General features: G+C 33.8%; 1 protein-coding gene across 4 annotated transcripts in view; it reads left to right on the top strand.

Moving 5' to 3' along the window:
* Positions 1 to 12,117, top strand: part of LOC118845036 (BTG3 associated nuclear protein) — a 251,976-nt gene that overhangs the window by 139,403 nt on the left and 100,456 nt on the right. For 2 of the 4 annotated variants that reach the window (XM_036753062.1, XM_036753064.1), the window contains 3 exons: positions 4,664 to 4,794; positions 7,219 to 7,290; positions 9,648 to 9,686. In XM_036753062.1, coding sequence (XP_036608957.1) covers positions 4,664 to 4,794; positions 7,219 to 7,290; positions 9,648 to 9,686 — 242 coding nt within the window. The remainder of the gene's footprint in view (positions 1 to 4,663; positions 4,795 to 7,218; positions 7,291 to 9,647; positions 9,687 to 12,117) is intronic. The other 2 variants (XM_036753063.1, XM_036753065.1) reach the window with 1 other exon arrangement.

The following is a 12,117-nucleotide window of genomic DNA, read 5'->3' on the forward strand; positions in this document are numbered from 1 at the left end:
TCTGGATAAAAATAAAGATGGATTTTTTTTTTTGCACTTTTAGAGGAAATGCTATTTCTTAGTCTCTTATTTGAATTTCTTTAAGGTTTTTACTAAATATAGGTATTGTTTAAGGTTTTACTAAACAGGTATTTTTATATTACACATTATTTGGAAGCAGGAAATATCCTTCTAATGAACATTTTAGCTAGTTTTTCAGAAGTGCGATACTGTCTACTTCTACTTCAGGCTAACTTTTATTAGGAAATGTAGTTTTTAATGTTATACATATGTAGTATTCATATATTCATAAATTATGCTTTGGATTCATTGTCAGCTGTTTAAACAATAAAGATAATTTACAACAAAATAGCATCCAGATATACCTTTCTTCATTTGTACAATTAGTTGTTGTTTTTTTTTTTTTTTTTTTTTAGTAAAATTCCCTCTGTACCTAGGGAGGACAAATGTTTTATATTCCTCTGTTTAGTCAGCTGTTTTCCATTTATCCAAAGATGAACATTGTTATACCAAATGAAAATTTCAATTGAACACTTGATCTGAGTTTCCTATGACCCAAAGGTTTGGAGAGAGAATGAGTAAAAACCATGCCTGAATAAGATTTGAGATGAATGAAAGGTTTTTGTTTTTATTTTTTTAAATTTGAGGAGTTTAGCATAATTGTATTCCTTTGGCAATTTAGTTGTTTTTGTCTAGGAAGGAATAAAAATGAGTTTTTAAGATATCTTATTCAGTTCTGTGCTCCTACTAATACAGTGCTTTTTTCCTTGATCTTTTGTTAGAGGTTAGAAACATTGCATTTTAATAGATGGTCTCTTGCAGTAGCAGGAATTGAATGAGAATTTAAAGGAAGCAGCAAACATACTGACATATTTGTTTGTACTGACAAGTCAGGTTTGGCTAACATTTTCATTTGCTTTAATAAATTATGTTTAGATTAAATTTGGTTGAGTGATTGAATTAAGAGGAGCCTGTTAAATAATTGTTCCCAATATCAGATATTTGTTAAGGGCTCACTGTCTATGTATAGTACATTCCATTTTCATCTCTTTAGTTTTTAAGACTTAGATTTTAATCTGAAATTTGTTTCCTTAGGTTACTTTGCTTAAAGAAGCATTCCTGAGGAACTTTAATAGTCAAGAGACATTAGGATAACCACCAGTCAGAATCTTTTTACCCTAATAAATTGTTTAAAAGATCTATTTTTACTCACAAAAGTCAGCTTCATCTTATAACTAGAACAAATTATCCAAGCCAAATCAATGGTTTTCCCATTTAATTAAGTAATTTTGAGTTTCTGGTTGTTAGATCACTATACGGGTAGTTCAGCCAGTTTCATGAAGTGAATGTTCAGGACCCTTTAAAATATTATCTAAGAGTCACTCGGGATGCCTTTTAGAGCAGTGAGTTCTCCAAGCCCAATGTTCTCTTAAGTATTATTTATCACTATCTGTAAGTGTGAGTTGATCTTTGTTACTTGGTTTTTGTGTTGATGTCAGGAGGGAATTCTGGAATTGTGAATATCTCATCTGACGACACCAGGGATTACTCCTATGGCACCTATTTTTAATCTTTTTCTGCATGAAAAGACTGCTTTGGCATCTTTCCAGTGATTATTTTTGTGTGATTGGAATTGCTACCTGAGTTGGAAAATTTAGCACTGTTGTGATAAGTTTCTCAGTAATAGATGGAGAACTGTTATTTGAATCACAGGAATAGATAACATTTTAAATCATCGATATTAATTTATGGAAGTTTTGCCTTTTCCCCCTATTTTGTATGCCAGAATTCTATATGGAGGTTACAAGTATATAATTCTCCTTTTTATAATGATTATACTTACATTTTTAATGAAATTTAAATATATGAATGAATAAAACAACATTTTTTAAGTATTTACTATGGCCTAAACACTATACTAAATACTTAGTTAGTAGATATCTATTAGCCACCTACTATGTTCCAAGCCCTATGCTGGAGACACAAAGAAAGGCAAAACAGTCCTTGCTTTCAAGGAACTCACAATTTAATGGGAGAGACAACATTGAAACAACTACATACAAAGAAACTATATGCAGAATAAATCGGAAATAATTAACAGAGAGAAGACACTAAAATTAAGACTGATTGGGAAAGGCTTCCTGTAGAGGTTCGGATTTTAGTTCAGCCTTATTAAATGCTTTCCTCACAACGATTAGGTGAGGTAATAGTAGTACAAGTATTTTTACCCTCATTTTACCAGTAAGGAAACAGAATCTTTTAGAGGTTGGATAATGTGCTCATGGTCACAGAGCCAGTTAGTATCAGAGGATGACTTGGAATCCAGCTCTTCTGCCTGCCGGTCCAGTACTCTACTCACCATATGACACATTGCCTCTGAATCTATAAGGGAGAGATAGAACCTGAGAGAGGATGAAGGAATACATATAATAATAATAAATAAAAACTTGTCTTGTGTACTAATTATTCAATTATAGGTTTTCTTTATTTGTAATAGTGACCTGTTAACTTGTTCAAGTATCAGAAGGCTTCTCCTGTACATTTTTACCAGTTACAATATGGTTCTCGCTGCTTTTTAGACTGGAGATTACTAATTGGGTTAGTGATTTGAGTCATAGGAATGAAAAAGAGATAGTCAAAGGGATATTCTATAGAACTTCTATAGAAGTAAAAAAAAAAACAAAATAAATCAGTGTCATGAAAAAGAAGTCTAGAACCCAGGGAAGGGAAATAATGAAAAAAAAAAAGAAAAGAAGGAATAAGGAGGGTAGGGCAGAACATCACCATCTCTCAAGCTTTCTCATAAAGCAACAATCATCAAAACTCTTAAGTTCTAGATCAGTGGATTAGAGAAAACCAGTAACAATTATAAAAAACTCAACTGTTGGCTTGATGTTTGATAAAACCAAGCACTTGAATCATTGCAAAGAGTCCTTATTTGACAAGAATTGCTTGTCAAACTGGAAAGTAGTTTGGAAATTAATTAGTTTTGATCTCACACTCTATACCATATATCACAGTATGCTATAGATAAGGGATGTAAATAATTACTAAAGATAAATGATGCAATTTCTGGTAAATAAAAGTAAGCTTTTGCACAAACAAAACTAATGCAGATAAAATAAAAAGAAACTCTCAACAGGGAACAAAAATCTTTTATATCAAGTATCATTGATAAAAGTCTGATATTTAAGATGTATAAAAATTGCCTCAAATTTTTAAACTCAAGGATGATTTCCTAGTATATTAGTAGTCAAAGATTATGTACAATTATAAAAAAGGATTAAAATTATCGAGGACCATATGAAAGCAAACTGCCAATCCTTATTAATAGGTATGCAAATTAAAGTAATTCTGGAGTTTTGTGCTGGCAAAAGAAATCAGAATGTGGGAGGCTTTATGGGAAGACAGGCACATAAATCTACAGCTGGTGAAACTCACTTGGTCCAACTGTTTGAGCAAACAGTTTAGAATTAGAGAATTGTGACTAAACTAGTTGTGCACTTTTGACCTAGCAATTCCACTATGGAGGCATGTACTTTGAGGATTTGAGAGGTGGAGAGAAAAGTCCAATATGTCCCATAAAATTTATAGCATCTCCTTTTAGGGTAGCAAAGAGTGGAAACAAAGTAGATGCCCATTGATTGAAGATTGTCTGAATAAATTGTGATATATTGATGTAATGGTAGATGAATATATTTGCAGTAAGAAATGAAAAAAAAATTCAGAAGCTCTGCATGAACTAATGAAGAATGAAATAAGAAATGGGAACAATATGCAAAATGATTATAAAATGCAAATGAAGCAAACACTAAAAGTATACATATATATATATATGTATGTGTGTGTGTATTCTCTGAGTAATTTTAATAACATGTAATAAACTGTCAAAATAAGTAGCAATAATTGCAAGAATAGTTAAAAAAAAACCAGTGCATACTTCTCACTACAGACTTGGGAGAGTACTGGATACATTTTCAGATATAGTTACTACACTGATTGTTTTTGCTTAACTGTTTTTCTTTGTTATAAGAGGATTCATTTCCTGGCTGGGGAGGGGTTGGAGGCGAGGAGTATATCCAGCATTAATTGTGGTGTAAATACGAGGCATCAATACCATATGTTTCAAATTCATCTATGGTAGCTGTCAATCCAAAAGACTTTCATATCGTTAATGTTGATACTGTCTTTGAACATTTATCGATGCCCTAATGATACACAGAAACTATATCATTCAATTCCTTTATATTGTAACATAGTACAGGATACTTAAGGTAAAACACTTGGCTGCATTCAGTGGATGGTTTTTATTCACATTGTCATTATAAAATATTTCACTGCAGTCTCCATTTAGGTATCTTTTCAGATACATAGTATTCATTATTATAGAGTCTGTGCTCTCTCCCTCTTACTTGCTGTCTTTCTAGCTTTCTGGGCACACATGCGCATGTATGCACACACACTTGTGTGTGCAGTTCTTCCAGCACTCTTCCCCCTCCCCCCCCCCCCCCCCCCCCCCCAATCTATGGAAACTTGTATCGGGAGATAGACGAAAACTGAGAGGAAGGCTCTATGCTTTTGTTGTCATGGGGTGGTGATTTACCAGTAAAAACATCACTCTGGACCAGTAGAGCGATGGTCAACTTTTGTCTCTTTTTTTCAGAGAGTGTTCAGAGCACAGCATCTGCTTCCAATGAGATTCAGCAACCCCAGCCTCAGGCATTGCATTACACACTTGCCAATGCCCAGCAGGTCCAGATCCACCAAATTGGCGAAGATGGGCAAGTACAAGTAGTATGTACTCTTTATTAGTAGCCTTTTCTAAGAGGTGCAGGCATCAAAGCAGAATCAGTTTGGGGTGGGAATGGCATTTGCTGTGAGGAACGATTAAATATTGACCTAAGCTATGTGATACTTAAAAAGCAGTGTGTGTGTATGTGTACATATATATATATATATATATATATATATATATATATATATATATATGTATGTATGTATGTATATATGTATATGTATATGTATATGCATCAGTGTCTTTGGGTGACAAACAAAAGTACATTAACTTCAAGTGAATGGAATTTGGGTGGTGGCCATGGGACTTGGAAGGCTGAGAGGGATTACAGAGCTCTCCTGCTCTACCACCCACTTGCTTCCATTTTTCCCATATGAGAACAGGTGCCCACAAACATGAAGTGACTTACTGTAGCTCACACAGCTAGGTTGTTTTACCAGCAAGCCTTCATACACTTCTCTGAGATGGTGCCAAGTACATGTCTGTGAGTAGCCTAAGCCTCCCCTTTCAACCATTCCGCTTTTGTCCTATGAAGGTGATTTGCATGTGCACACAGGCAGCTTGCAGTGCATCTAAACAAGCCCTGGTTAGGCTTTTTGTCATGCATTCTGCAATGCCTTTGGCCCTGGAGAAATGACCCCTAGTCTTCAAATTTCAGTAATGCTATCCCTCCTTTTACTTAGAGACAAGAAGAGAATTTGTTTATATGAATAATTCAACAGTTTAAGAAAATGTAGTTTATTGAATTGAATACCACTAATTTTGACAATTTCTCTAAAATTTTCACAAGTGAGAAGTCACAATTCAACAAATTCCTTAATGTTAAAAAATAAACTAAAATCGTTGAACTATTTATCTGCAGTAGCGATGGTGCTCTTACTAATGAAAAATAGTTACTGTCTCTTCCTTACAAAAGATTAATAACGCACGCTAAACAGAATGTAGAGAGGACTATAAGATCAAGACAGATGTGAAAATACTTTACCAATATTTAATACATCCTCAGTACAAAATGAAGGAGCATTTCCTCCTTTTATGTACTCCTTTCTAAAGGATGAGACTCCTGAAAATTTTGTTAAGGAGCTGAGAATTTAAATGTATTCCACTGGTATACATTCTTTGAGATATTTTTTAGCATCATTTGCATGTCACATGAAGATTATCATTTTCATGCCTATTTCATTTACAAGGTCATGTGTTAAGAAGGAAAAAGCATTCCTTATTTTAATGAAAATTGAGATCTCTTCCATAGTATTGTGCCATACTACTATCAGTTGAATATTTTCATTAGTTTTTTCCTACTTCTGAAGGAAAGGAAATAATTTGAAATAGAGAATTTTCTTGAAGATAATTCTGTCATGGAACTCTTAAGTAGATATTTTTATCCCAGGTTTTCTATAAACATATTAAACTATAAGCAAAACTATATACAACGTAAAATAGGTTACTTGAGAACCTGGTTTTTCTCTAATAAATTTCATATTAAAGTATATTTTAATAATAGAACTTAATTTCATTTGGATCAATTGACATGAATTTTTTTCTTCCAAAATAGGTATAAAAGGTCATATTGACTATTTTGTGATTTGAAGCTTGATTTTTTTCCCCCAACAAATTTACTATAATTCTCTTAGATTGTTTTTCATTGCAGTATTTGTCATATTTATAGCAGTTGCAAATCTATTTACTCTTTTTCTTTTTACTAGCATGCTATTTTGATAAAAATGTATCACAATGTCTAATTCTTAATGTTGCGGTGCATATGTAACATTGCCTACTTGGTTGGCTCAATATAGAACCCTGTAAATCTATAACTAGTCCTTGTCCCACTTTCCTGATACTGGGTATGTGTTTTGGAAAGAATTTTAAGAAGATCTTATTCTAAGCCTCCATGTACTGAGAACAAGGCTTTTCAGGGTCTTCATAGAATAGTAGAAATTTCCCCCTAAAATTGGATTAGCTTGAATTTAAAACTTGATTTTAAATAACACTTTTGTTTCAATCATCTAGAAAATTTTTGATAAGGAAATAGTTCTCCACCCTTTCTACTAACCTCTCCCCAGGTCAGAAGACAAGCTTCTTAACTGCAATATGATATTTACCTAATGTTTGTGACTCGTTGCTTCATTAAAATTTTTATATAGATGGATATTCAGTGTCAAAAATGCCACATATTAAGCTCTTTGCAATCTTTGCTATATAGATTTGAGTTATTATTATTTGATAATAAGGAACTGCACTGTTATTATACTATATATGGAGTGCAATGTATTATTCAAAATCTAAATATCCATTCTGGGTTTGCTGTTTTGGGGGAGGTCATTTATTGAACCATAACCATATAATTAGGAGTTCCAAAGATACTTTTTTTCCCCTGGTATTGATTTTCTTCTGATGCTTCTTGATGTTTTATTTTGCTGTGGATTCCACAGGGACATCTCCACATAGCTCAAGTTCCCCAAGGGGATCAAGTCCAGATAACACAAGACAGTGAGGTGAGTTGACCATGGTTCCCTAAATCCGAGACCCATTCCTCCATTTCCACCCTGTGTTCCTTCCCTTCTTTTTGGCAGTGGTCTTCTCCTGCATTACACTGCAAAATCAGACCTGTATTAGGAAAACATTTTCTCCATTAATACTTCAAAGAGTTGTAATTTCTTCAGTATGGATCTTCCTTGCTCTTATATAGCTCATAGTCCTATAACTTAGCAGATGATCCTTGAGAACTGCCATGGCTGAGAAATCTGTCCACTCTGGGTGATTCCATCACTTAGCCCTCTGAGCTGGTCCTTTGATGACAAGCCTATGTGGTCTGCCCTTCAGCTTCAATGCCAAGTCTTGAGTTTGGGTCAGAACTTGTTGTGCTTTCCTGAAATTTCCTTTGAGAACCCAGGAATTCATCTGGGACATGAGGAGGATTATGGGAAATACAATTAAAATAAGAAATTCTGGAACCAAGGATAAATTTTCTTTTATGACATAGATTTTTGGGTGTTTCTTAAGCATCTTTTGCGCCGTTACTTTTATGCTAAGGGGGAAACCAAAAACAGAGAGAACCCTGTTCTCAAGAGCTCCCAGTTTGATTGGAAAGATGTACCCAATTCCTTTAAAATTACTAACAAACGATGCCGTAGAAGAGATCATATGATCAAAGATTGACAGAAGGGACCTTGAAAGGAATTATTCAATTTCAGTGCATATGGTATAGAACCAGGAGTAGGGAGCCTGTGACCTCAAGGCCACATGTGGAATTTGGATTCGAAAGTCTACACTTGAGAACCTAGAAGGCCACATGTGGCCTTGAGGCTGTAGGTTCCCCACCCCTGGATAGACTCTATGCACCATCAGAATTTAGAGAATGGTAAGGCTCGGACTGTCAAGGAAGAACTCACAGATGAGGTGAGATTAGAGCCAAACCTTGATAGATTTGAAACTCAAAGTTTAAGTGAACTATTTTTCAGATAAGTTAAAGGCCCACGTTGAAAAAGAATTGACTGGATATAGTTATTCCCTTGAGTCAGCAAATGTAGACTCCTTTTTCTTGGAAGCCAAGCAGTTGCATGTATGCTATATTAGCCAAACGTGGTTTGTAATTGATGATCTCCTCTTTTAGTATACTTCAGGGGATGAAGGGTTAGTTGTTTTTAGTCAGTGAAGATAGAACTAGCTTTGTGCTTACTCTGTCTACATGCACTTAAATGTGTTAAAAATATTTTAGATCTCTTCAGATGCTGAATGCATCTAACAGATGCCTATCCAGCAGGCCCCAGAAAAGGCGCTGGAGCACAAGGAAAGCTCTTGGGCTTGACTAGATTGATTAGGTGACTAATGGCCATTTGTTGGAGCTCTTTGAAATATTTCTCACGCTGCTCAGGATTATTTTGAAGTTAAGGGAAATATATTATGGAAGTCAGTAAAAAACTAGAACTTTAAAAAAAGTGTATTGTTGATAAGTTTACAGTAGACTACTTTTTGTTAAGTGGGCTTATTAACATAATGTTTTTATATTTCTATGGTGGAAAAATTGCCTCTGAATACTCTCATATGGGTGTAGCAAAAACTGAAGCCTGAACTGAGAATTCAAGAGATATCGAGTAATTTCCATCATTGCTATAAGGAGAAGATATTTTCATTGAATGGTTTGAATGACAGGAATATTGGTGCAAATAGAATGGATTTTAGACAAAAACATATCAAAATGGCTAGCTTTTCCTCATTAAACAAACAAAACCACCTCATCCTCTGCCACTTCTAATGGTTGTGCTCAAAAAGTGTATTTTTATATATTTAATACATGAGAAGAAAGAGCTTCTCTCTCTCTCTCTCTCTCTCTCTCTCTCTGTCTCTCCCTCTCCCCCTCTCACAAACTGTGATGGCCAGTGTTTTTTATTATTATAGTTTGAATTTATATTCATAAGAGACCAAAAACTGCAACTTTCTAGTGTGGACCTGGTAATAAACATTTCTCATTGGGTCTGTGTGTGTTTGATAAAAATGGAAGAATTGGAAAAGAACAAGATTCTCCAAAATGTACCCCATGAAAGGTACATGATCAGACTTTAAATTTAATTATATTTTCGTAAATTACATTTTCTTTTTCTCCTTCATTGGGGGAACTTTTTTTTTTAAGTTGTAAGGCTCTGGTCCATGTGATTAAATATTTTAGATGAAGTGTACCTTCATTGTTTTTATTGGCCAAGAAGGTCAGCCCTTAGGAGCAATTCCTGAAATTAATGTGTTTGCTTAAGTAAACAAGTGAAGCATTTGAGTAACAAACACTGTAAATGTCTCTTGGAATCAGTATTCTCTTGCCTGATTCTTCACCTTGTATGTGTGTCTTTTTTTTAAACAGGGCAATCTACAGATTCATCATGTTGGACAAGATGGGCAGGTAATAACTATCTATTCTGATTGCTTGTCAGATGTTGGTGAATTACATTGAGTTTGCTTGAATATCTGACTTTACTTTGCTGAGTTGGCATGTTCTCATTCTGTGAAGTCTCCATAGAGTCTAAGCATATAGATCATAATATTGGAGGTGGAATGTTTTCCTTTGTATCATAAAGTAATTTAATATTCAAACAGAATTTTCCCTTGATTGATGAAATAATAGCGGTTCAGTGACCTTTATTTCTTCTTCATTGTGGATGAAGAGTAAAGTTTTTATTTCATGTAGTCTTTCTATACCTTTGTCCTGATTTTTTAGTTTGCCAGACGCAGAATTATGTTGATTGAAGAACATCTGTAAGAATTATGTAAATGTTGTTTCATGATCACAAGTCCCCTGAGAATGCAGTAAATTTTAGTAAGATAGTTTTATTATTGTAGGTCGCTTATAAAACTGAGACAACTTAAATTCTTTCTCATCTGTGGAAAACAACGCCCTTGAGTAGAAACCTCATGATGAGAATCAGCTGTAAAAAGTGAAAATAGTCAAAACACAAAATAATCACAAGTGATTTGCCTTACAAGCCCAAGCTAAGTCTGCACGCATGGTCCTAAATCTTTTTGGGGATGATCATAACCTGTGAATAGAGAAAAAGATTATTTCAGAAGTTGCTCATCTTTCAGAATTAGTTAAATTATTGATATGGATATACCAATCAGAGTAAATTTTACAAACAGTGAGTATGTATAATATATAAACATGTTTATTATATCAATTAGCCAATATTTATTAAAATAGTATATCTAATACTAGTATTTCTGCATTTGGAATATCTTGCTTTCATTTTAAAATCACCATTCTGAGAAATAAATGCCTTACATGTATAATGTCTGTATGTGCTACATATATCATATAAAGATATAATCTATATGAAGAGATCATTTGTACATATCTAGGCACATATGCATCTTATACCGTGTATTTATATAAACATTACATGTTATGTATGTACATACAGATGTGTTCATTATATTTAATATTTATATTTATATTATATTGTGTATGTGTTTTTGCAAGTAAATAACAACATACCCCCTTATCTTTGTATACACACATACACATCTTTACATGCATGTATACATGCACATATATACACACACCATGTTTGGAATGCATTATGCTGAAGTTTTTGATCATAATACATATGTGTTTATGTTAAGCGTGTAATATATTTAGATTCAGTATAGAACAAAAAGATTTAATAAATCCAGTATTGGGTTAATACCCCTTTTGGTCTTTTGGAGCCTAGACCAGAGACTTCATTATCAAAGGTTAAAAAACAGAATCACAGAATCTTAGAGCAGATTTTCTTGAGTTTGTGGTGCTTCAGAAGAAAGGATTCCTGGCATACCAAACAAGAACAAGCCACTTGTATTTGTTGTTGCAGGTCTCCAAAGGTGCTTTGGGCCATGTGTTTCATATAATGTAATTAAGTGGCGCTACCTTGGAGAGGCAATTGGGAGGTTTTAAAAATTCTGGATCTCCCCTGCTCCCCACCTGCCTCTCCTCCCTTTTTTATGGTCAGAGATAATGTTTGTTTGATTTTGAGGTTGTATTAGCATTTGGCGTCTAGTTGTCTATTTAAAGAGCTAGATTGCCAAATAAGTGTAAAACTTTAAAAATATGAATAATTGCATATTCCAAAAGGTGGTACTTAAATTGAGAGGCAATGGTTAGTTGTCAGAACCAACACCAGTAAATTCTGTTAAAAATTTCTTTTGAAAAGTTCTTATGTTTGCTCAGTTGAGAATTGTTTCATTTTGGGTGGGTGGAATACCAGGTTAAAAATCGGTATTTAAGTATATTGTCTTTAATAAATTATTTTCTTCCTTTTTTCGTTGCTAATGATATTTCAGTATAATATAATAACTGCAGGTCCTTTGAATGACTCATAAAAAATAAATTCTTTTACTTAGAAATTCTTCTTCCTTTTCCTGTCTTGGAGCAATACCCTGTCTTCTATTTTCTTTATCTTCAATATTCCCTTTCTTCACAGTTCAAATTTTTAATGTACTAATTTTAATTCTACTTACTATGAGGATGAGTTAGAAAAGACTGCATAAAACTCCCCCACATATTATGTAAACATAGAAGCCCCGGCTTATAACTAAAAGACACATCAAATTTGTAGTAAGGGTAAAAAAATGATTACAATCCATCTTCAGACACAAGTATATTGATTCTTATAGAATTCTTTTGAGGGGCCAAGAAATTGTAAGATCTTATTTTTTTTTGGAGCCAGAAATTTTGTCTTGAAAAACAAACCCACTATACTTTGCAACAGACATCATAGCATGAATTCTGCTCGGTTTACTGAATTTATTTATTAAACACATTGTTCAGAGCACTGTGCTGGACATTTGGTGGAATAAAA

This window comes from Trichosurus vulpecula, chromosome 3 (assembly GCF_011100635.1).
Source record: "Trichosurus vulpecula isolate mTriVul1 chromosome 3, mTriVul1.pri, whole genome shotgun sequence".
Taxonomy (NCBI): Eukaryota; Metazoa; Chordata; class Mammalia; order Diprotodontia; family Phalangeridae; genus Trichosurus; species Trichosurus vulpecula.